The sequence below is a fragment of the Furipterus horrens genome, unplaced genomic scaffold (assembly GCF_987537825.1).
Source record: "Furipterus horrens unplaced genomic scaffold, mFurHor1.1.pri manual_scaffold_10, whole genome shotgun sequence".
Classification (NCBI taxonomy): Eukaryota; Metazoa; Chordata; class Mammalia; order Chiroptera; family Furipteridae; genus Furipterus; species Furipterus horrens.
The window spans coordinates 100,079,116-100,104,119 of NW_028327180.1; the positions used below are offsets into that span (position 1 = coordinate 100,079,116).

The following is a 25,004-nucleotide window of genomic DNA, read 5'->3' on the forward strand; positions in this document are numbered from 1 at the left end:
TCGTTTTTGTTAACCGTCTCCCTGGCTTGGTACCGGGTTCTCCTGTTTATTCGTTCCTGGGACAGCACAAAAGGGGCGTGAGTTCTGAGCCGGGGTTGGGGGGGCGGGGCTGTTCCCGCACTTCCTGGGCACCCCTGCCGCCCACCACACGCCTGCTCAGGTCCTGGGAGGCCGGTCTGCTTGGCGGTCAAGTCCGTGGCGCACGCAGGACCACCAGCCTGGGGCGCGGGAACCCTGTGCCGCGGACTTACCTGGCTCAGGGCACCAGGCCCCACGGAGGTGATGCACTGCCTGCAGCGCGTCCTGACCCGGCCGGTCTCCAGGCAACCGCAGCCCCGCCCCTCCCCGCCCTTAAAGGGGCCGCGCGTCAGGAAAGCCTCTGGGCATTAGGTCTCTGCCCTAAGTCTCCGTAAGGCCAAGGGGAAACCCGGAGCCAATGCACTTGACCTGGGTGTTCCCAGCGGTGCTAGTTGCCGGAACCCAGTAATAATGAACCCAGGTGTTAGTTTTCCTTTGCACTGTAAACAAATTACCCAAACTTGCTTAGTGGCTTAAAGCAACACAAATCTATCATCTGGCGGTTCTTTGTTAGGAATCCAACGGGGCGGGCTCCTGCGGGCTGCTCCCAGGAGAATATTTCCTCGCCTTTCCCAGCTTCTAGAGGCCGCCTCCCAGCACCTCCTACATCAGGGCCTTGCGTCCCTTGGCGCCCCTGGGAGAGGTCCCCAGTGTAAGCCATGGGACAGACTGGGCCACCCAGCCAAGCCAGGAAGTCCCCCACTTCTCAGCGCATTTCTCCACCACACCCGCAGAGCCCATCAAGGGCTGGGGGGCCACCACAGAGCCATCTTTGGGGCCAGAAACCCCAATGTGCAGCGTTCTTGGAAACAGTAAATGAGACCCCGCAGACAGGCATCCCAGCATAGGACCTGACACAATAAATGGTAACAGTTATCGCTTGACGGTCTCGTCACAGATGCGAACGTCTAAGTCTGCCGAGGGAAGGAGGCCCGCGGCCTGGCCGGGGCGGGGAGGGCGGGTGGTGGCCCACACGCGCCTCTGTGCACCGACCACTGCTTGACTCCACAGGCGCATCCCTGGCAGAGTCCAGACGGAACAAGACTCCATGAAAACCTCTCTGATGAACACAGGGCTCTCCCACCTCCAGCACCGCTCGGGGCCAGAAACCAGAACATCCTGCAGTTCACACCCCGAGAAAACCAGCACACCTCCGCATTAAATTAGACAAACCCAGGCCTTTCATTTCCCCTTGCCTACAGCAGTGCCTTACCGCTCTGGCGACACCGGGGAACTTTTAAAGAACGTGACCCCAGCCCCACCTGGGCCATTCTTTTCCGGCCAGGCAGAGAATCCCTACTGAGTTTCCCAGATTACTTCTTTAAAAAAAAAAAAAACGTTTAATGTGCACCAGGGTTGAGAACCACTAACCCATCAGGACCATAATTTTAACTTTGTGAAATTAAACCATTATACATTTAATCATCACAAAGGGCTCAAAGTTGCAGCCTAAAACACGCTGGGCCAGCAGAGTCCTGGGTGACTGCAAAGTGCCCTTGCGTGTATACACCCACGCACTGACAGACAGACAGACGCACGCAGGAGCAGAACCCAAAACACTGTGGCAATGCTCCCCATGGTTAAAGTTCTCAACATCGTTTTTAAATGGCTTTGGTACTTTCTTTTAAGTAGCACATTGATTTTGAAACAAAAACAAACAAAAAAATGGTTAAAACCCTGCCTTTCAAAAAAGAAAAGCCTGCAGTCCACCGTCTAGTCCTCTACGATGAGCAGTGTCAGCTCTGGGCAATGACGTCCAGGTTCGCGATGTGCCTCATGGTCGGCCGGCCGTGGGGACAGTTCCAGGGGTGGTCCATCTCCCCCATGTGCATGACGAGCTTCTTCATCTCACCTGTGCTAAGGGCAGTCCCGATCATCACCTGCAAGGAGACACAACGGGTTCCAGCGTTCCGGGGTTTGGGGCAGAACCACCATCCGGCCGTATTTTTCCGTACCCCAAGGCTGGATGAGAGTACAGCTCAGAAACAACATTCCCTATAGAAGTCCCCCCAAGAACCCTGCCTTCTAACACGCCAGCCTCCACCTTTCTGTGGAGCCCAGCCCCTCCCTGGCCCCTCCACCTTCAGCACAGACGCCGACTGCACCTCCCAGAACCCCACCCATCCCGACAGCACCAGCGCGACCTCAGGGTCGGCGCCCTCACCCGTCAGCTCGGCAGCTGCAGGGACCTCTCTCCGCCTCGCCGCTTCCCCCCTTCCCGCCGCCCACCGACCCCCACACAGCAGCCCTGGCCCCTCTGAGAGGCATGGCACATTTTGCCGCTCCGCTGCGCCCCCCATCCCCCCCAATGAAGGCCCAACGCAGCACGTGACTTGGCCCCACTGGACCCTGTGCCTGCACCCCCATCCCCTCCCCCAACAGCACCCCGATCCCGTGGCACAAGCACGGAGAGTACGCGCCTTCCTCAGGACCTTGGGACTGGCTGCAGCCTCCACTGGAGACCCTCCTCCGAGGCCCGCCTGCCGCGATGCCCTCCTCCTTCGGACTTCTGCGCTGGCCCCCTGCCTCTACCCCCTGCCGCCCGCCCGGCTGCTTCTCCTTAGCACGCGTCCCTGCCTGACAGGTGCAGGGAGGTGCGCAGACACCACAGCGAGCATGGAAACTGACGCCCTGGGACACAGGGAGAGGTGGTGGGAGGTGACAAACCCGAACCTGGCACAGTCCTAGAGGCAGGACGCAGGGCAGGGCTCTGCCACGTTGGAGGCAGACAGACAACAGACAACTGAACAGAAACATGACAAGGATCACCGAGGTGTGCTGTGCCCGAGTGCTCGATGAGGCTGCATCAGTCGGGGACTCAGGACCCAGGACAGGCAGGAGCCGGGGAGGTGACGAGGGCATGTGAGGCAGGGAATCCAGCAGAGGGGCAGGCAGCCCAGCACAAAGGGCTCAGGGCAGGAAGGAGACTGGAGGGACGGCCTGCAGACAAGCGCCGCGCTGGGGCTGCGAGGGCAGGACAGCTGGAGCCGGGTGGCCGCGGGAAGCCCATGGCAGACGGTGGCAGGTGCAGGGGTGCTGCCCAGAGGACCAGAGCTGCAGCGGGAGGGCCCTGCCAGCGCGGGGCGTGAAGGAGCAGCCTGGGGCCCCAAAGGCCTCTGAGCCACACCAAAACGCGATTTAACATGTCCGGCTATCAGCACAGGCCAGCCCCAGCTCCACTCAAACTCTCATTCGCAAACGCCAGGATTAGATCAATATGAGGTCTTCAAGGAATTCCCTGTGGCCGACAGATCCTGGGCCCTCTTCTCTGCTCTCCTTAAACTCTTCCCTTGCGTACCTTCATCCCACCCCATGGCTGTCAGGTGCACCTAAAATGTTACCTCCAGCGTTGGCATTTCCCTTGAGCCTGAAATTCATTAATGGGACTGTTTTAGGTGACACACCCCTCACCGCCATGGACTCCCAAGTGTATAACACGCCTCAGACTGAACCCTTAATCCCAGCCCCCCAAAGGCAGACAAACCGCCACTTGCCCACCTCCCTCGTTTCCGCTAGGGGTCTGTTCTCAGCCGTGACAAGCCCCCAGGGGCCCCCAGCACAGCAACACAAACTCCCAGGTTCTGACCAGGCTCTGCGAGACCTGCTGTGAGTCCCTGGATGCTGTGTGGCTCTCTCTCTGGTTGGTCCCCTGCCCAGACACGTGGATCAGCCTCTGGCCCTGCTCAAACCCCCGGGGTCATTACACTTGCTCTTTCTTCTGTCTGGAAGGTTCTTCTTAGGCGTAAGACCTGGGTTCTGGGAGTCCAGGCCTGGTTTCAGCACGCCCCCAGAGTGACAGCTGGTGTCAGGGACCTCCTCACCCCTGTTAACTCTGCTGCCCTGGCGCCAGGGACTGCCTGTGTCCTTCAAAGGTGTCCTCATCTGCAGACAGGAATTTAGCGACTTCTCTGTTCTCAGGATCAACTCCCGCTCCCCCACCTGAGCTGCCTGCAGAAAGTCCCCCCGACTCCCCCCATCCCCGGCTGCCGCAGACTCAGGTCACCACCAGGAGATGGCAGCCGTTCAACCGCCGACCTGCTGGCTGTACGGGGGCCACGGAGCCCATCCTGTGCTGCTGATGCGTCCCACGTCTCAGGACGCCTCACGCGCGCCCCGCCCTGCCCCTGGCTGCTGGCGTCTGCCCCAACCCTAGCCCGCCGTGGCGCATACTCAGTAAACCATCTTGCTCAGCATCTGACTGCTGACTCTCTACCTCCACCGAGCCCCCAAAACCTCACAGTTCGACCCAAGGGGCTCCATCTCACCTTCCAAGCATCAGCTCAGATGCCACCTCCTAAGCAGCCTTTTCCTGCCCCGCCCTCTCACCTGTTCACCTCATTTTTCTGTGTGCACGCCCTATCCCAATACTGTTTTAATTTCTTTCCTGAACTTACTGGTACCTGAAATTGTCATTTTGCGTATGTCTCTTTCTCCCCATTACACTGTAAGCTCCACATGGGCAGGGACTTCATCTTCCTTGTCCCACCATGTCCCTAGCACCTGGCACAGGGTGGGCCACCCAGCAGGGGCTCAAGGAGTATCTGCTGAACAAATGGATGGCCTTTCCTACGGGCCAGGGCACAGAGATTCACTTCCTTGACCTGGACATGAGGCTAACTATCGACCCCTGCCCCCACTTTCCAGTACCAATCTGAGCAGTGAATTAATGTGCCATGCTCCACGGGGCACCCCGAGAAATGCGTGCTGACCGCAGGGCTCAGGGTGACCTGCACAGCGTTGCTCAGGCAGAGCAGCCGCCAGTCTTCACCTACCAATGACGTTAAGACCCGTAGGGTATTACAGCGCGCAGGAGCGGTGACCTGCACGGGGGTCAGTGACAGGAAGAGAGACTGCGCTCATCAGAAGCAAAGTAAACAGCAGTTGAAGGTTAGAGGTCGGAGGGAACACAGACGTGTGGAGCTGGCAGGTCACCCTGACGGACAGCAACAAGACTCTCTCTACACAATGAACCACGGCAGTCACCGCCGTACTGAGGACGTCTGGGGACCACAAGCTTGGGGAGAACCTCTGGGTCCCAGCAGATGAGCTTTCTTTACTTACAGACTTCCGACAGGCTCTGGAGGCAAACATCTGCCTGACGCGGGAAGGCCGGCACATGACCCCAGGGCTGTCACTAAGCATGAAGATCAGTTCATCTATGTCTTGGGGTCCAAAAGTCCAGTTTTTACTAGTTGGCAAGGAAATCAATTTAGCCCTTTCAGTGACTGGAGCTAGAAGAATAAAATTTAGAGAAACAGTCATTATTGGAAAAATCTGTCTTGTTTGAGTGCTACTTATAATAAACATTTGAAAGATGGACAACCATCACGTCTTTTATAAATGACATGGATCCATGTGACCTCAAAGACTGTCCGCAGCTCTGTGGGGACATGATTCTATCATTCTTAGTAGTAACTCACCACTTTCGTCGATGACAAAATCAAAGCCATTCTTCCTGAATATTTCCAGATTTTCTATCAGGATGGCTTCATTGACAGCAGTTAAGTTGAGAGTCTGGGGTCTGAAAAACAAAGGAGAGATTCAAACCATATCTTGAAGTCAAACATGCAGAAATGACACAATCCCTCCGAGCCCTTGAATTCATTTCAAGAAGCAGTGCACCACCTCTCTATGGAGCTACGCTGCCTTTCCTGTCACAAAACCTCCTGAGAATTCCCTTGTAATTTTCCTTTTTAAAAAAGCCATTGCAGAAGTTAAAGTACAGAAATAGTTTGCTCTTCTTCGGTCTGCCATCTTCCCCCAAGGACCCTGCCTTTTGCTGAATCCTCTCCTTAAACAGCACCATGACATTCAAAATGCTGGTTTTCCCCACCTCACAATATAGACAATTTGAAAGGCCGAGGCAGGCCCTTTAGAGGCCCTTGGAAACAGAGCACGTGGCACCTGCTTCCCCTGCCCCTTCCTCTGTCTGCGCTGCTTATTTCTCCATCCACCGTCCAGCTGTGTGGGCCGCTCCTCCAGGACTGACTGAGCGCCCAGTCAGACAGACACTGGGAAAGGCAGGAGGCAGAATGGTAAGAAAACACAGACCCAGTCTCTGCCCTGGAATAACAGTCTAGTGGGGAGGAAAGGCGCTCAAATAAATGATAGTCACGACAATACTGAGAACCAGGAAGGGACACCCAGTGCCCTGCAAGCAGACAGCAGGTGAAACTTGCCCTGGAGAGAGGAAGGGTCAGGGGAGCTTTCTCAAGGGACATTTTATAAAGTAGCTTATTAAAGGTCTTTACATTCTCTTCTCCTGAAAATAAACACCATTAACACACGCCAGAGGAAATGAGTGCCCCCTAGCGCAGGTGCATCTTTCCAGCTGAGTGACTTTTATGGCATGTTTCTTCATGCCGAGATCTACTTCTGCTGGGATCTGAGTTTATTTTTATGTACTTTAATTTCCCAAAATGAAAACCTGTGCTCTCTTCTTATAACTTTGCTTACGACTTCCGGATGGCATGGTGTACCATCACACCACCATGCAGTTAGCTGCCAACACTCAGTCTGGCAATGGAGGGGGAAATGCCAGAATCTGCAGTGACTCCAGTCAGTGGGCTTATCGCCCACAGCTGAGGACTGACACCCAGGCAGGCGGTGCTGTCCTGTGCAGCACATACGCAGATGTGCTATAAATACATCCACTGCGCACCAGACACTGTCCTTCATCAAAGAGGGTCTTGTGGCCGACCGCTGATGGACGTTCACTGGTAGCTAAACAGGTCTGACACTTATTACCAGGGACACAGTTGGGCTATGTCACCTTCCCGTGTGCCTCGGTTTTCTCATCAGTGAGATGCTGATGGTAATATTAACTACCTCGTAGATTTGTGAGAATAAATTAATACATGGAAACTGCCTGGACAGGGCCTGGCACAAGACAGACAGTTATGACTGTTACTATGTAGAAAGTATAAAACTCTGCTGCAGGGATGCTTATGGCAAAAATAGATGGATGTCAATATGTACACACACAGGTGGGCGACTAGATCTTAAACCTGCGGGGCGCGAAGCCCCTGGAAACCCTGACAGCTGAGGCGAACCCACGCGAGGAGCCTCTGGCCCTGGAGGATGGTGTGCTGCTGCAGCATCTCAAAGTGGTACTTCTCGTCCGCGGCGTGCTGGTCCACGATGAAGACGTCCGCGCCCAGCCTGGCGATGATAAACCCCAGGTTGAACTGACCAACGATCTCCATCTCTGCAAACATCGCTTTGCTGCATGGAGAAAATGTGAATTGGGAGACATTTTAAAACACTATTTTTCTGGTGAAAAAAAATCCAAGAGCCACGATAACAGGGGATCAATAAATGTCTGAATTAACTCAAATCTTTGGTTCTGAAGCCACGGTTAATTTCACTTTGAGGGCTCAAAAAAATTCAAAGGTGAAGGGTAAGCAGCTCAAGCCTGGGGCACCTGACGCCCTCCCCTACCGAGCGCACACTTGATGGGCGGGTGTGGGCGTGTGCCTGCGTCTGGTTAAGAATTTCAGAAACCGACCTTTTAACAACTCGAGATGTTGTACGAGATGCCTGACGAGAAAGGGGCAGTGTTTTCTACTGCCTGTATTAGTCATATTTTCTAACCGACTCCTTTTACTTAGCCTTGTCCTACGCAATCTTCCTGAGCCCCAGGTTTGACAACGTGTTCTTTTTCCTAATGCACGTTAAAATGGGAAATAGCAACAGCCACCAAAAGGGCCATGAATTCCTTGCAGGGAGTCAGTGGGGCAGAAAACCTTGAGGAGGAGGAGTGAAATCGGGGTCAAGAAGGCCCCGACTGACCGGGACCGACGGAGGGGACAGAGGACACGCAGAGGGCCTCTGAGGAAACACCCCTCGCACGGTCCCAGGCAGCAGGACGAGAGCCCCACCGCGACCCGGCGAGGTGCTGTGAGAGGCGGTGAGCAGAAGGCGGTGGTGCGGACAAGGACCAGCGGGGAACCGCACTAGCTCCAAGTTTAGAATCCCCGAGCGGGGGGGACCGACGGAAGGGGAGGCCGAGGGGAAACTGCTGCCCGTCTGACGTTCTGAGAGACAGGTCTGTGGCGCAGGCCAGACCCCGGGGCCGCCGCCCTGACCAGCAGCGGACGCCCGAGGACCAGACGCGGTGCCACCACCGCAAAGCAAAGGACGCAGGACAGCAGCTCCGAGAAGCCCTCACCTTATCTCTTTCCGGAGCTCCTCCTCGGCGGCCTGGTTCTCCCCGGGACTGATCTTCGCCCGGAACTTCCGGAAGCCCTGGCCCGCGCCGCGGCGCTGCGCCTGCTGCTGTGACCGCTTCAGGCGCTCCGCTAAAGAGCGCATGGAGAAGGCAAGGAGCACGACCTTCTTGCTGACCTTTACAGCCACATCGACCTGCGACAATGGCACGTCCCGCCTGCCAGCCGGCTCCTGAGGGACGTCGGAGCTTAAAGGACTTCCTTCTTTTCTAAAACGCTTGGCGCCCGAGAGACTCGCTGGCGGAGGCGACGCTCTCAGTCTGTGCCCCCCGTCCCCTGGGTCCCGGCGGCGGTCCCTGTCTGAGAGCCGCTGCTCAGCTTCAGGGGACTTCTCCCGCGACTGCGTGCACTCCTGGGAAACCCTGTCTTCAGGGGAGCTGGCGGTGCGGTCACTGTCGGAGCGGTCACTGCCGGAGTGGCTGCCCGCGTCCAGGGTGCTGAGCCCTCCCTCTGAGCCCGCGGAGGTGCTGCCGGGCCCCGAGGCCCTCTCCGTCTCCGCTCTGTCCTCCTCCGAGCGCAGCCCCGCGTCCGGAGGGCTGGGCGTCTGCGGGCACAGGGGCTCCGAAGGCCTCGAGGACGGCCCGCTCCCCCTCTGTCGCGGGGACACCCGCCGCAGCCCCACCAACTGCAGGCCCCGAGGCTGGTTCTCTGCTGGGTGACGCAGGGAAAAGGCCTCCCTCAGTCTGGAGATGCTCACCGCCCTCTTCTCCTCTCCTCGCGTCCTCGCCGAGGCGGGGCTCCCCTGCGTGTCTGGCAGAGGCTGTTCCGTTCCTGCCGGAGGCGTTCCTAGGAGGCGGCCTAGGTGGGTGTGAGCAGGGGAGCAGGTCAGGGCGGCGCGGCAGCGGAGCGAGGACGCTTGTACGTGGGCGACACGTCACAAAGGGGGGGCCCACGCTGAGGATACACACGAAAGCTGATCTATGTTAGGCACGACAGGACGCGAGGCTCACCAGGACGGAGAGAACTTAAAAAGCAACAAGCGTTCACAAGGATGCGGATTGAACAGATGCTTCAGCAGAGCCAGGGGCAGCGGGGTATGCTCACTGCTCTGGGAGCACCCCCAAACCTGAACACACGACACCAGTGAGCAGGCGGCGCCTCTCCCGTCCAGAGCGCCCGCCCGTGCCCGCCAAGGCCACGGACAGGAACGTCCACTACGGCTTGCTCGTCGCAGCCCCAGACCAGAAACGACCCACTGTCCACAGAGAAGTCACAGCGTTTAATCACTATGGAATGCCACGCAGCAACGAGAGTGAAGGAGTGGCCACATGGGGCCTGGAGGGCCCTCACAAACACAATATTGAAAGAAACAAATCACCCCAAAATGCACATAGTGGGTGGGTTCTAATTAAAAACAGAGGAAACAAACCCATGGTGGCCACTGGGCTTACGGCATGAAAAGGGGTGCCGGGGCGGATCTCTGGGTGCTGTTCCTTAACCCCGGGGCTGATAACCCTTGTAAGGCACGAACTTCTGATGTCTGCTTCTGTGAAAACGTGGTCAGTGAAACAGCGCATCTGAGGGCAAGGACGCAGCTGTGCTTCGCCGTCACGGAGGGGCTGAGCAGCTTCTCTCTGCGGGGTGGCCCCCCGGCAGTGCGTATGAGTAAGCTCGGACAGGCCACCCCCAGCCCGCTCCACACAGGTGTGTGCTGCCTCCCCCGAGACGCGTCCACAACACCCCACGCAGGGAAGCGCTGGGAAGGACGTGGGACTCACCACGTGCAAGTCAGCAGGCCTGACACACTAACGTCACTGTCTCCGTGCGCCTCCCCCACCGCACCCCTTCGGGGCTTGAGCCTCCACCATGTCCTCTGATCATCAAACTGTCCGTCAAGCCAGCCCAGGAGAGCCAACCCCAGTACCTTCCAAAGCGACCTGTCCCCACCCTTGGGGCGTTAGGAAATGTTAGGACAAAGCCACTCTGTCCCCACCTCTCCCTTCAACCCGCCTCTGGCTCCCAGCACCCTCCGTTTGCAAAGGCTCACCCCATAGCACCTTCCCTTCGCTGGGAGCAACGCTCACCAGCCTCCCTAGCTTCCCACCGAAGCCCCGTTTCAGCCTCCCTAGCAGCTCTCTGGCCTGCACCCCACCCCGAGCGCACAGCGATGGGCACCCACCGCCTCCAACTCCACACACACAGACCTGCAGGTTGCGGGCAGGTTGGCATAAAACAGCATCCACCCCAAGGAGTGGATCTGACCATCAGAGGGGGAACGGCTAACCCTTCCCTCTGCCAAGGGAGGCAGCAGGGACTCAACTCTGGCACCTGTCCCAGACGTACTGAGTTTGAATGAATAAAAATAAAATGAACTACTTCAAGAAATGGCCAATAAATTACAATCAGGCAGGAAACTAATGATTGTGCCCATTATTACAGATGGCAGATTGGCTCTGTGATGGGAGGGAACATGGCAGAGGAGGGCCTCCAAAAACTCCCTCCTCCCTAAAAGGAACGAGAAAACGGGCAGAAACTGTCACAATCCACTTTCTCGGAGCTCCGGAAACAAACAGGCTTGCAGCAAGGCGCTGAGTCTGGGTAAGAGCACAGCCCTGTGCAGCAAATGTGGAAGCTCATGCTCTTTTTCAACAAATTACTTCCTAGCGAGACACATCCTTTCTACCGAGAAGAGATTTGATCTCATGTCCAAAACACTAGGGAAGGTATCACGACAGCTGTTACAGAAGCTGTTCACGTTCTCACAGCCTTTTACCTTCGATGTCCAGCAGGGGCTGCTGACTGACGCTAAGTTTGCTGACATCACTGTCAAACATTCCGACCAGAGATGTCTTTAAAACTGCCAACAAAAGTTTCTCCTCTTGTAGTAAAATTTGCCTTTTATCTGGAGTAACATTGATATCGACACATTCTAAGGCAAAAGAGAAAGGACACTTGTGTTTAAACTAAACTTTAACAATAGAAGTTTTCCCACCCGCTATTTTATCACTTGTACTGACCAAAAGTACTACTAAAAACATTACGGGGTCCAGATTATTGGTAATAAGCCACAAAATTCACTCTTTCCAGTAAACAAAAAAAAGGTGAATCATTTTTTAAGTAGACGAAATATGCAAGGATTTGAATGGGTAAATCGCAAACAAAAAAAGTAAATAAACACATGAAGATGTATAACAGAACTGCAAACTACAGAATGATGTCACTTTGTCACCTATTGAATTTGATTAAAAATCATAACACCTAGTACCTTGTTGGTAGATGTGTAAATTTGTACACCACAATCATATCCACTAATGTAGTGATTCTAATTCCAAAAATTTATCTTAAGGAAATAATCAATTATATAAATAATAATTTAATTATAAGGGCAGTATTTAAATTCTAAAAACTGATATAAATAAATTTAAAGTTAATATAGATCCATACACTGAAATATAATGAAGTTATTAAAATCATGTTTCTGAATAATTTTTTTTAATGACATGGAAAAGAGAATGTTCATATCTAAGGATTAAAAAGTACTACACAAAATTACCCAAAATTATTTTCTTACCCCAAAGAATATGGGTATATAGGTCATATTATACAGTTTTTAAGGTGTGTACATATGTATTTCTAAGTACCTAGAAAAAAATATTGGATAATAAGAAACCAGAATTTTAACAATCAGAAGAAAAATATGAAATAAATTGTTTTCAAAATCAGGGAGAACACAGTCCACATTCTCCCTTGGTTGACATGAAAAAGTCACATTTTTCTAGTAATACAATTAACACACTGTCAAGTAGAAAGCAGAAAAATCTGTATAAAAAACAAAATAAGTCTATACATGGCCATAAATTGTTACTACAAGAGTCTGTTTTCAGTCCTATCAGAGCTTTATAATTTCACTGTATTCTTCTAGAAGTCAGTCCCAGATTTTATTAAAACGTCAGTGGAACTTACCCGAATCAACAGAAATGTGAAGAACAACAAATGGGTACTGATGCCGGTTAAACATGTGATAGACCTCGTTCACAAGTCTGGAAACCTATAAACAGGACGAAGGGTTAGAAAATACGCGTTTCCTTCCTCCAGGGCTCTAGCAATGTGCTGCTCTAACCAACCACTAAAGGGATACATATTCAACAGCTTTCATGGGGCAGAACTGGCCTGCAATCAATCACCCATATTTAAAGTGTACAATCTGGTAAGTTTATAATCAAGATAATGAATACACATCCATCACCCAGAAAGGATTCCTCATGCCCTCCATCATACATTCCTAAGAGTGAATCTTCTTCTAACCTCAAGATGCCCTTGCAAAATGCCAGACAATGCAAGTGCTGTTTCATACTCAAACACATTCCAATGTACACAGGAATGTACGCATATGACTTTAAAAACACACACAAAAACTTTAAATACCTTTGCTGGGTCACAAGGCCGCCAATTGATAAAGAAGAACTGTCTGTCCGTTGAACTCCGTCCGGCGCCGTGAGCGCACTGGGAAATGAAACCCGAGACACTGCGCAGGGTTGGCAAGGGCAGGAGTCCGGAGGGAAAAGGGTTAGAAACACGTGGGATACCGGATGTTCTTAAAGTAAAGAAGAACTACAAACGTAACACCTGGTGGCCTGCTACTAACATTTCAGTTCACGTGCATTTGTGTCCATTCTGGTGGGTCATAAAAAGAACACAGACCTTCCGGAAGGTTCCAAAGCTCCCGTAGAGCAAATCCACGAGGCAATGCCACGGGTTCAAAACTATATGCTTGCTCCCACCTTCCCCATTAAATCATTGGCCTCCACGCCAGGAGGCCAACTCATTCTAGACCCTTCGTGCTCTGCCCCCAGCTGTCCAGGGAATCCCCGCCCATCTGTCACCAGGACCTCTGCCCACACTCCCTGCCTTTTAAAATCTGTCCTATTAGTAAACTTGTATCTACTGAGGTGTTGGTAAGGTGCGTATTCCACCCGAGGTCAACCTCAGGGATATCTGCATCCCCATAAGCATGATGCTCTAACACGAAGAAATGGATCCCCATCTTTAATTCCAGGCATAAGCCAAAGGTACGTGGAGGGAGGGTGAGCAATTCGGACCTCAGAGGCCCAGTCCTGCTTATGGAAAAGGTCTGTTTTTCTTACACTAAAAGTAATGATACTGGACTGGACTTCAGGTAAAGCAAACACAGCCCCTACTGCTCTCTGCCAGATCCCAATAAAGTGAAACACTATACATAATTTTTAAAGTTATTCTAATTGTTCACTCAATACCCCCTCTGCTACAAAGACTAAGTCAACAGAAAACCCCCTAAAATGCATCAGGTACCCAGAATATTGTTTGAATTAAGGAAATCCTCTTTCTCAGCAATAATACTGCTTACAGCTTTATAACAAACAATAGAAACTAAAAGCCTTGATATCACTCCCTTTTAAAAGTCAAAACACTCAAGAAAAAAATTGCTGTCGTTTTCCTGGCAGCCACCGACTCACCAGAACAGACTAGGCAGCGCGCCGGAGCCGCTCAGCCCGAACTCCTCGCAGACCGCGTCACTAGGGGGCAGCTGAACAAAAGGGATGAGGCTCTGCAGCTAGAAGAGACCAAGGTTCCCAGTTACTCCCCGGCAGACAGAAGGGACCGAACTTCAGAAAGGAAGACACGAGGGTTTTTGTGTTTTCTTTCCCGGTCAGCTAGCCACAGGAAGAGCACAGAGAATCTTGACAGCTGCTTTTGCGGCACTAAGATAACTGATTTTTCTCTAGAAAGAAGAAACACCCAGCTCCTACTTCTCCATAAGCAATATATTGCCTACAACATGTTACAACTGTTTCAGAGTAAAAGTATTATTTTATTCTCTACAGGAGTGAAATGAAAACTCTCATAACTCAACATTAATTTTTGTGAGAGGTACCTGATAAAAAAAAAATCAAGCCTTGGCTTTTATGCTCCATTCTATAGGAAAGGACCATAGAAACCTGGCCTAATCACTAGAGCAACAAGATATTCTTCCCTGGCTGGTGCGGCTCAGTGGATTCAGCACCATCCTGCGAACCAAAGGGCACAGGCCTGGGTTGTGGGCCAGGTCCCCAACTGGGGGCACACGGGAGGCAACCACACAGTGGTGTTACTCTCCTCTCTTTCTCCCTCCCTTCCCCTCTCTCTAAAAATAAATAAAATCTTTTAAAAAAGAAGATATTCTTACGATAACTGGCCGTCTTTACCTGTTTCTGCCCAAACACAGACCCAATATTGTCCCTTATGCTGGAGCTGCCGCTCGTGCCCACCACAGGCTGCCGTCTTCCTTGTCCTACTTGATTGGAGCAACTCACGCGGACGCCCGTGGAAATGATGCAGTACGCGTGGAGGACATGGACCATTTTGGCAAACTCCTGTTTAGAAAGCCCAGGCGTGAGGCGCAGCCCGAGAGCCAGCGGAGAGTAGGGCGCCCGGCAGCCCCCGCCGAGTGGGCCCACCGCAGCCCCGGCGCCAACGGCAGCGGGGGTCCTGAGCGGCCGCACCTTTTTAATGTTCCTCTGGAACTCCTTGTGGCGCACCGGCAGCGTGTAAAACAGCTGCTGCACACTGACCGTCGTCCCTCGGGGCCGTGGGTACGGGGTTTTCTGGGTGATTTTCCCATTGTGATCGAACACCAGCCGAGTCCCGACCTTCGCAGACGAGTGGCAGGTCGAAATGGTGACATCACTGGAAGAGAACACCAGGCGGGCGGTGAGTCAGAGGCCCCCCGGGCGCTGGACGCCGCCCGCTCTCGTCCTCACTTCCGTTCCCTCCGTTCCCTCCGGACTCTCCGAAGATCTGATGACCCGGCTGAGATAATCGGGAGTTTAAATGGGTGAGGAGTCACCATAAAAGCTAAGGGCTGGCACCTAATACAGTGAGACAGAGAGTTCTGTAAATGCTTTGTTTTGATAAAAGCTTTGATTTTTATTTTTGTGGTTGAACTGCAAAACAATAGATCTCAAAACTTATATAGTCACAAATGAACATTTATTTCTCAGTTTTGTTACTAGCGTTCTGACAAAAATGTTTTAAAGGATCCAAAAGATATTATAATTCAAATGTATAAGTATTTATTAAAACTTAGAATGTTGTGTAAATTAATGCTTCAGTTACACTTTTTCCTAAATAAAATTAACAGCAACAGCATCTGTCATTTATTATCTATATGTTGTTTGAAAATTGAGAAGTCAGAGCTTTAACAGGATAACAACGTTTTAACAATACTGTTTACGCCATTTCATTCACTCAGTGCTTACATTTCAGAGGTCAGGTTGGCAGTAAAATAACACGGAAACATTGAGATGAAAAGGTGTCAACAATAATGATTCTAATTATACTTTTCAGTTTTCAGAGATTTTTTACAATGAGTCAAGTTAGTGAATAAAAACATTGCATCACCTCAGTGCACAAAGTGAGCTCAGAGCTTCCCCCCGAAAGCCAAAAGTTTCAACCTGAGTTAGGTCAGCAAACTCTTGAATCTTAGAAGTGTGGTGTTTCAGAGCTGAAAGAGAGGTGGACAGTGAGGCCCAGGGCACATTACGTGGGAGAGCGACGAACATACTCAGCACCTTCCAGAGGCACTGGGTTCGAAAAGCTGTTTTTGTGTTTATTCAAAATTTTTAACTACTTTGCCCAAATATTTAACAATAGGGTTAAAAAATTCAACTTACTTAAGCCTTCGAAGTTTTCTTCTTCTACCCCACATCCATTGTCTGAAACTTCAATGAGCTCCACCCCATAGTCTTTAAGCCTTAGATCTAAAAAGGTTAAAAAATTTATTTCTCAAAGAAGTGACCGAAGGAAAAACCTTTATACTGACAGTATGTATAACTTATATAATGCAAACTTCAGTCCTAGCTATACTTACATAAGAGTGCTGTCATTTTCCTTATTTTTTTAAAGTCTTCCTTGACTATTTACTAGCCCTAATAGAATAGTTTTGTTTTTATTTTCTTCCTTGCTCTTTTATGAAAAAAGGTAATTTTCACATACTCATTAACGAGAACAGGCTCTGGAATCAGACTTCCTGGGGTCATATTCCACTAGCTTTATAACCTCAAAAAGAGTAAACTCCCTGTGCCTTAACTTCTTTGTTTGTAAAAGAAAGGTAATAACAACAGTAATAATTCCTTTCTCATAAGGTTCTTCTGCAGGTTAAGGTGTCCCATCCACAGTCCTTAGCAGAACGTCTGCCTGGCACACAGGAAGAACACAGTGAAAGGCAACCGCTATTACTACTACTTCCTGGCTAAGAACTAGGCACATAGTAACTTATTTTATTAACTAAGCTTAATAGTTACTTTTATTTTTATTGAATTTATTGGGGTGTTACCTAAATTTAAGTTAAAAGTAATAATTTCTCACTATCCCAAACGTGAGTCTTATTACAGGAACAGATGTGACTTGAATAAAATAGCATAAACTGACTTTTTCGCGGCTTCAGGCTCCCAGACTTACCTATGTTAGTGGCCCCGGCGTCCACACTATTTTCCACCAACTCCTTCACAGCGGAGCTCAGACTCAGTACCACCTGCCCGGAACAGATCTGATGGACCGACCTCCGATCGATAGGTCTGATGGCCTTAGCAGGTTCTGTGCTAAAGAAACCGGTGACAAAAAACAAAGCACGTATGCATTTATGTATTTTTCATCCTGATTTTAACTGTAGGAAGTGATTAATTTTTGTTACTAGTTAACACACCTAACATGTTTATTTGTTAAACAAATGCAATTATTATAATCGTAAATATGATTGTTCTACAATGCTTAAACATTTGTCAGAAACCCTCCTGAGCCCTGGCTGCTGTGGCTCCGTGGCTCGAGTGCCCACCTGTGAACCAGGGGGTCGCTGGTTCGATTCCCAGTCAGGGCGCAGGCCTGGGTTATAGACCAGGCCCCCAGCTGGGGGCGCGAGAGGCAACCGCTCATTGGTGTTTCTCTCCCTCCCTTCCTCTCTCTCTAAAAATAAATAATCTTTTAAAAACCCTTCTCAGACATTTCAAATGCAATCGATATTTAAAAGTCGAATTATCCTGGGCTCTCCGTGGGAGAGACACACACACATCCCTCAAGCGGTGGGTCAATAATCTTTTGCAGCAATGGGACCTCCTTTCTGGAAAAGTGAAAGCCGCACTTCTCACCCCGTCGGAAGAACCCAGAGCGTGGTGGGAAAGACACGGAGCCCATGTCAACCCCACAACCGTCGTAGAGACGGGACGCCGGCTGTAAAACTACCCCCACAGCTGCCTGTGCGCCCCAGCTCCAAACGCACGCTGCCGTGGCACGTGCCGGCAGACCTTCCAACCCGTCTGTCTAGCAGACGGCCTGACACTTCGGTGCGATCGAACACAGGAGCGGCGGGCCCCCGGCCCGTTTCCGGCGTTTACTTAGAGGGGCGCGGATACAACACAGCGGACTGGGCTCAGGAGTCGGACGCTGAGTGCACGGAGCAGCCGAAGACCCGCTGCCGGGAACTCGGAGCAGCTGAGCAGCCAGGAACCGCACTCCCAAGCAGACAGACACGTTCCGCCCCCTTTAAACTGCGCGCGCCTTGCAGCCTCCCCCAAATAACCCCACTTTTTTTTTCCCAAAAAAGAGAAAAGCCGGGTGCAAAGGAAGTGAATTCAAGTCTACTGGGATTTCAGGACCGACTTCAGGTCCAGGGACGTGCGGCGGCGTCTGGGCACATCCCGCGTGGGAGCGGGCCGATTCCCCGCCGGCCCGACCTCACAGGGCTCCCGTAGTGGCGGCGCAGCGCCGAGGAGTCCGCTCCGGGGCCTGCGTGCGGCGCGCTGGCTCGCCAAACGCCACGGCCATTTCCCCCTCCTTTGCAGGCGCCTGGAACGCTACGCGCCTTAAGAGAGGGAGTCCGCGAGGGGAGACGCGCAAACACCGCTCACCTCAGCCCCTCGCCGGGCTCCATGGATGCAGAGCTGGTCCCACCTCCGAACGCGAGAGTTCCCGCCGGCGCTCCCACGGCTGCCGCGCCTCCGAGCCGCCCATTGGCTGCTTCTAAAGCTGTGCCCCTCCCCTTCCGCACAGGGCGGAAACTGACGCTCCCAACTCCTTCTCGCTGATTGGTGGTATGAAAAGTCGTGACGTCGGGAGTCCGGGCCAATTGGAGCACACGAACTGCGCTTTCCCCCGAACGCACGCAGCCGGGTCGGAAGGGAGGCGGCCGCCGTGTGTGGTGGGCGTTAGTGTTCCGCAGCCGCCACCTTCCCTCCTGTGGCTCCCAGGATGCCGATGTACCAGGTAAAGCCGTATCACGGGGCTGGAACACCGCTCCGTGTAGAGCTTCCCACCTGCATGTACCGGCTTCCCAACGTGCACGACAAAACCAGCAGCCCGGCGCAGAACGCGGTCCACGTGCAGGTAGGAGCGCGCCCTCCCATCCTTTCGGTGCGCAGGCGCCAAGGCCTCCCGTCCGCCTAGCGCGCAGGCGCTGCGGCCGGCCCGCGGGGTTAGAGGACGAGGGGTCGGGCCCATCCAGGCCGGCGTCGTGTTACCTGTTTTCTTTTTTCGCTCTTGACTGCGAACACTTTTTTATTCGGGAGTTTTCCCCGCAGAGGTGAATAGCACCTCAATGCCCATTTTAACAATAGTGGGAACCCTCGTGTCACCACGACCCAGGGCAACACGTTGTCAGCGCCGCGCCTGAACTGCCCTCAAAGGGCCCGATTCCGCGACCACGCCCCGCTTTTCCCTCGCGCTGTGCCACCTGAGGATGCGGCCCTAAGCCACGCGGCCATGCTGTGGCTGGAAGCACGCAGCTCTGTTTCGGGAAACGACCAAGGGTCGTCCTCCCTGCAGTCCGCTCTGGCCCCACGGTTCTGCCCGTCCCGCCGCTCACGGACGCCGGCTGGTTTCCCATCGGGAGCCGCTTCACTCTGCAGTGAAGGCGGCCGCGCACGAGCAGGCACGGGCATTTACTGGGGACGGGATTGCCGGCTCCGCGGGCGGGGCTGGCTGCCGCCGAAAGTACCAGACAAACTGCTTTCCAAGTGGCCGTGCTGACGTCTGCTCCCAGCAGCAGTGTGCGCAGGGGGCGATGCCGGCACCCTCCCCGCGGCTGCTGACTTGGAAGACGGTCCCACTCCTGTGGCAGACAATTAGATGACCCGGCCGTGTGGACAGACAATTAGAAATCCAGTGTGACGAGAGCACCACAGGGAAGAAATGGCTGCAGAGTACATGTAGCATGAAACGCGTGGGTAGACAGTATTCCGAGTCGCAGCCTCGTCTGAGCTAGAAAGACAGCAGGCTGGCGTGAAAAGGGGCGGCAGGTAAGGCAGACCTGAGCGTTCTCCGTTCCGGTGCCGGCGGCTCCTAGTCCCGGGCCGGGCCCTCGTTGGAGTGTGGTGGTGCGCTGACAGCTTCGGAATCCAGTGGGTGGGGATGCTCACCCTGCCTCGCTCAGCGAGGACCCCGCTGCCGTTTGTGGAAATGAAGATTTCGCACAGATAGGTACGGGCCGGGTAAGAGACCGGAAGTACTCCCTGGGAGGACTGCCACTGAGTGACACGAGGAGGTTGGTTAGGTCGTCTCGCATTCAGACTCATTTCTGGTCAGCACCTGATTATTTAAACGGCATACTGAACTCCTCATTCTTTGCTCCACCCGTAAGCCCATCACCTTCTGTTTCTTTAATGTCTCATCTTAAACAAGAGCAGCAGGTGAGGAGAGGTGGGGACGTGGGGGGCTTTAGGATAAAGAGGAGTTCAGACAGAGAAGAGGGAGGAATGCTGCAGGTGGAGAGAACAGAGTAAAAGCCCCGAGGCCACTGGGGGCGTGGTGTGTTTTAGGAATCGGAAGGACTGTGTGGCTGGAGGCAGAGCAGGGGCGAATTATGTGAGAAGAGGCAGCCAGACAACAAATCATACAAGGGCTTTACTTTTCGGCTTAGGAGGTTAGCCCCGGGGAGGAGGGACAGCATCTGCCTTTGTTTGTGTCTGTGTAGCCGCCATCCTAGGGAATGGGTGAGAGGGGTGGACCAGAATGGGAGCAAGGTGACCAGTGGAAGTAGGCCAGGTGGAAAAACTGCTGTTGGACTTGGGCATTGGCCGTGGAGGCAGGCATGCCTGGCAGCACATGAATGCCAGGAAATGGACAGCCCCTGGTGAGGAACTGCATCAGCGTGAGAGGGCAGCGTTAGGAGTGACTAGAGGAGCCACAGATGTTCCCAAGAATTAAACTTAGCAGCACCCAGATGTGAGCCAGTATGCCTACACTAACATTGTCCCATTTATCATAAACTCAAAGTCATTGCCATATTCTTGACTGTTTTGTCTAGTTATGAGCATTTTGCTTGCGTTTTATTTTCTCAGCTCAGAATGGATTGTCTGTTGTGAGGGCTCTTGAATCTGGAGATAGGTTGTACAATGTGACTATGGAGAGGTATCTGGATATTACTCTATAAGCTAAGTCTATATTGAGTTGAGATTAGTATAAGCATTCCTGATAACTTACTGTGTACCAGTCACTGTATCAGGCAAGAGACATGCAAAGATTCAGTGAATGAAGAATGTAAGCGTTCCATGTTTATAAAGTTATATGTATCAGCAGTGAAAAGTTCTAGATGATTCTAAGATGAGAATACTAGTATAGCTCTGAGAATGAATGATTTGGGGAATTGATCATTTGACCTTGTGGACAGACTTCCAAGCCAAAGGACACTTCTTCTTTTTAATGTGTGTGCTCCCTTTTCCCTTCTATTAGTGTAAATTGAGTTACATTTTCACTGCCCTTGTTCTGTTTAAGAAAAGTGTTTTGATGTGAAGAATAAAGAACAATTTGTATTCATTCTCTGTTCTCCATTCTTAGACTAATTACCTAAAATTAGAATCCTACAATTTCAAAGTGGCTTTCAGTCACGTTCTTTGTTTTAAAGCATTTGTGGATCGACTTGCAGGACCCATTGGACTGTGGGGAAAAGGATGTGATGCTGCTGCTTTGTTTTAACATCTTACAAGGTGGGGGGCCTGATGAACTTGGGGAGCGGCAGTAAGTGGGAGCCACGTGATCGCATTAAGCAGACTGCTGGGGTGTCAGAGGAATGACCCCTTTGTGTTGGTTTGCTTAGGGGGAGGCCGACCCATCTCTTCAAGCTCTGGAGTCCCGCCAGGACAATATTTTAAAACGTCTGTATGAATTGAAAGCCGCGGTGGATGGTCTCTCCAAAATGGTTCAGACGCCAGACGCAGACTTGGACGTAACCGACATAATCCAAGCCGAAGAGCCCGCTGCTTTATCAGCCAGTGCGCTGGACCTCACGTCAGTGCTGGGAAAGGTGAGTCCCTCTACAGCTCAGGGGTGTCAGCACGCGAGGTTGTTGTCAGTGCCAGGAAGGGGTGCTCATGGGCGGGAAGCCACAGCGTGCTCGCGCTCGGAGTGGCACAGAGCGGGCTCTTTCTCCCCCGCATGCCTGTGCCGCTGCACAGAGTAGGTTCACGAGCCTCGTGAGGCCAAAGCAAGCTCTAAGTCTGCTTCCTGGCTTCTCAGACTCGCTGCAGAAGGCAGAGAAGGGAGTCAGGTTACAGCTTCTCCCCCTTCAGGCAACATTCCAGCAGCCTGAGCCCTGGAGAAACAGAGCTTGCGGCAGGTGCAGCCGTCAACCCAGGTGCAGCCGTCAACCCGACTCGGAGAGTAGCCCGGATTTCTGGGCTCGGGCTGCCCAGGCACAAAGATCCCACCCACCCTGTTGAAATACATCACTAAGAGCCAGTCACAGTCTCAGATTTCAAGTGTGTTTTGCTTAAATCTGTTTATTAAAATTAAGTTGTATCAGCCCCCTTTAATGACCAGTCTTCAGTGTTCAGCTAATTCAGGGGACAGTGTGACGGGTAAAGAGAAAATGCCTTATTACAAAGTATTAGTTATTAGAGGGTGCAAAAGGGTTTGTCCCGAGAATCCCTGCTAACACCCTCCTTTAGAATGGGCGATAGGAATAGTACCAAAGGACCTGAACGACGGAGGTGGTATGAGTGTCTGCCCGAGGGCTCCGTTTTTGGGAACCTGGGCCCCCACACACACATCCCCCTTCACCACCCAGTACGTCTGCATGCACAGAGGCGCCAGGGAGCCAGGCCAGGCCCACGGGGAGCCAGGCCCGTTGATGCACCAGTGACCACGCACGGCTGTGCTGGTCTCGGTGCCGGAGAAGCTCCCAGGGCACATGCTGCCTGAGAGGAATTTTGATGTCTCAGAAGGCACAATGCGAAGGGACACATATGTCCAGGGAGCTGCAAAGCATGCATCGGAGCGCCTGTGAAGGGCGTGCGTCAGGAGGGCAAGACCAGAGGCCCTATGCGGCGGGCTGTGTCCGGACAGCCAGGGCAGTTGGCCTTCATTGTGCTCTGCAAGTTCACTAGTAAGTAGAGTTAGTATAGAAATCAAGTCTGCATCTAAAAAGGCCAGGGGGGGAGTTCACGCTTTAGGTAACATCTAGTTTTTTAGACACCCCCCCCCACCTCCCATCACCAGTGATATTTTGAGCCAACACCCATTTTCAAGAGACTCTTCATTGACAGGTGATGCAAACATAAATTGATGTAAAAACTAGATGCTGTCAGGTGGTCAGGTCTCAGGAAATTTGGTAAACAGAGTATGTCGCCCCTCCGTATCCATGGGGGACTGGTTCCGGGTTCCCCCTCGGATTCCAAAGTCCACGGATACTCATTTCCATTATATAAAACGATGTAGGACAATGCATGCAGTCAGTCCTCTGCATCTGGGGTTCCAACCACGGATCAAAAATCGTTTCCAGTCCCCAGGTGGCCGAGTCTGCAGGTGTGGGACCCGCAGATACAGAAAACCGACTGAGTGCACGTGGTTTTTTCACACTTAGGGAGAAGCAGAAGTGTCATTCCTAGTGTGTGCTGTTACTAATTTGACAGCAAAGTCAGCTTCTCGTCAGGAGCCAGCAGTGTAGGGACTAAGGGCTGGTGTCGGCTCGTAGCCCAGCCCCCCCTCGCTGAGCCGAGTGACCTTGGATTAGTCCCCCGTCTCCCCAGGACTCGTGTCCTCAGCTGTGAGGCGGGATCACGGCGGCACCTTCTTCACGGGTGCTGGGTCCAAGAATAGCACCTGGTGTGAGGACGCATGCTCAGAGGGCTGTGTGTGGGTTTCCCCCTTAGGACAACGGGGCTCTGAAAGACATCGTCATCAACGCAGACCCCGCCTCGCCTCCCCTCTCCCTGCTCGTGCTGCACGAGCTGCTCTGTGACCGCTACAAGGTGCTGTCCACTGTGCACGCGCACTCGGCAGTCAAGAATGTGCCAGAAAACCTTCTCAGGTGCTTTGGCAAGCAGACCAGCAAACAGCCCCGGCATGAATACCAGCTGGGTTTTACTCTAATTTGGAAGAACGGTAAGTAAAGCGAACTGAGTTCAACTCACATCCCACATCATGAACTGTGCACCCTGATTTTAACGAGAGGCAGCAAGGGCTGGGACGGTGACCTTCTTCCGCTGTGCAGACTCTCTAGCCACGCGCTGTCAGGTCAGAATATCTTAAGAGGAGAACAGTTGAATCCTGACCCAAAGATGTCCTCCTTCCGGAGGGTATCAGGGCCTCCAGTGGAGACTGAAGAATGCCTCCCCTGGTTACGTTCGTGCAGAAGAAAGGCCGTTGTTGTTCGTCCACTAATCCTTACCTGCCCTCATAAATGGAGGGACTGGAGGGTACAAAGGGTCTCTGTCCCGGGAGAGGGACTCCTAGTCTCCAGTCCTCAGCCTGGAAATCCATAGCCATGGGCTGGAGTAGATGTCTGAGGTCCCTTCTAGCTTGAAAACTCATAATCAACTATCAGACACGGTTACGTTCTTAACATATAGTCTTCGTTCTCTAAACAGTTTAAACTTCCTTGACTATTACACCTAAGAGTGTGGTTTTCTTCTTGGAAATACACTTTCCCTTCCACCAGTTTGTGCTGTGATTCCCCTCCCCAGTGTACCCGCTCTGGGTGTGGCTCCTGCTGACGTGCCTCGGGGTGTTTCCCTTTCAGTGCCGAAGACTCAGATGAAGTTCAGTGTCCCAAGGATGTGTCCCATCGAAGGAGAAGGGAACATTGCCCGGTTTCTGTTCTCTCTGTGTGGCCGGAAGCACAGTGCAGTCGACTCGACGCTCATAGACGGCTGGGTAGATACAGCTCTTTTCCAGCTGAAAGAGGGAAGCGGTAAGGAAAAAGCTGCTGTGTTCTGCTCCATGAACTCCACTCTGGGGAAGAGCCCCTGGCTCGTGGGGCCCGAGCTCACAGTGGCCGACATCATGCTGTGGTCGGTGCTCCGGCAGACAGGAGGCCGCGGTGCACCCCCGCCGGCCAACGTGCTGACGTGGATGCGGGCCTGCGACAGCCTGGCCCCTTTCAGCAGGGCCCTCAAGCTCCTTCAGTGACTGCTGCGAGCTGACGTGAAAGGGTGTGGGTCCGTGGTGCCATTTCATGCCTGTTGCTGGTAGGGACTCGTACTGAAGTCCGTCTTTATTGAAGCCAATTGTTGAGTGTCAATAAAAGCACCATGTAACTTGTGGTTTTCGTTTTATTTAAAATTCAGCAACATCATGTGCAGTACACTGTGCCAGCTACGAGGCAGGCACCTTTGGGGCACAGAAATGTATACATCACACAGTCATCTTTGAGGAATGTGGGAGTCGGGCTGTGAAGGCGGCCGTGGGAACAGCGCAGAGGCAAAGGCGGGAGCACTGGCGCCGGGGCGCCTCTGAGATCACTTTGGGGCAAGAAGC

General features: G+C 52.6%; 2 protein-coding genes across 2 annotated transcripts; one reads left to right on the forward strand and one right to left on the reverse strand.

Moving 5' to 3' along the window:
• Positions 1-1,676: 1,676 nt before the first annotated feature.
• Positions 1,677-18,639, reverse strand: PMS2 (PMS1 homolog 2, mismatch repair system component). The gene is made up of 15 exons (XM_090288617.1): positions 18,164-18,639; positions 16,722-16,861; positions 15,935-16,021; positions 15,663-15,765; positions 14,765-14,948; positions 14,468-14,635; positions 13,739-13,836; positions 12,672-12,771; positions 12,210-12,294; positions 11,020-11,175; positions 8,249-9,104; positions 7,135-7,302; positions 5,499-5,599; positions 5,140-5,309; positions 1,677-1,958 (listed from the first exon to the last, which is right to left on the reverse strand). Exons 1-15 carry the CDS (start codon positions 18,184-18,186, stop codon positions 1,815-1,817), a joined length of 2,583 nt encoding a protein of 860 aa, XP_090144743.1. The 5' UTR covers positions 18,187-18,639; the 3' UTR covers positions 1,677-1,814.
• AIMP2 (aminoacyl tRNA synthetase complex interacting multifunctional protein 2) lies at positions 18,383-24,788 on the forward strand. The gene is made up of 4 exons (XM_090288616.1): positions 18,383-18,638; positions 21,346-21,552; positions 23,399-23,630; positions 24,268-24,788. The coding sequence occupies exons 1-4, from the start codon at positions 18,504-18,506 to the stop codon at positions 24,654-24,656; spliced, it is 963 nt and encodes a 320-aa protein (XP_090144742.1). The 5' UTR covers positions 18,383-18,503; the 3' UTR covers positions 24,657-24,788.
• Positions 24,789-25,004: the final 216 nt, after the last annotated feature.

Excerpts from the sequence above, each read along its gene's own strand:
- PMS2 (XM_090288617.1), bottom strand. The coding sequence starts at position 18,186 with ATGGAGCCCGGCGAGGGGCTGAG. Across the intron at positions 16,862-18,163 it reads GAGCCCGGCGAGGGGCTGAG|CACAGAACCTGCTAAGGCCA; the intron begins GTGAGCGGTGTT and ends CGGTTTCTTTAG. Across the intron at positions 12,295-12,671 it reads GGCCTTGTGACCCAGCAAAG|GTTTCCAGACTTGTGAACGA; the intron begins GTATTTAAAGTT and ends TCCTGTTTATAG.
- AIMP2 (XM_090288616.1), top strand. The coding sequence starts at position 18,504 with ATGCCGATGTACCAGGTAAAGCCGTATCACGGGGCTGGAACACCGCTC. Across the intron at positions 18,639-21,345 it reads AGAACGCGGTCCACGTGCAG|GGGGAGGCCGACCCATCTCT; the intron begins GTAGGAGCGCGC and ends TGGTTTGCTTAG. Across the intron at positions 21,553-23,398 it reads TCACGTCAGTGCTGGGAAAG|GACAACGGGGCTCTGAAAGA; the intron begins GTGAGTCCCTCT and ends TTTCCCCCTTAG.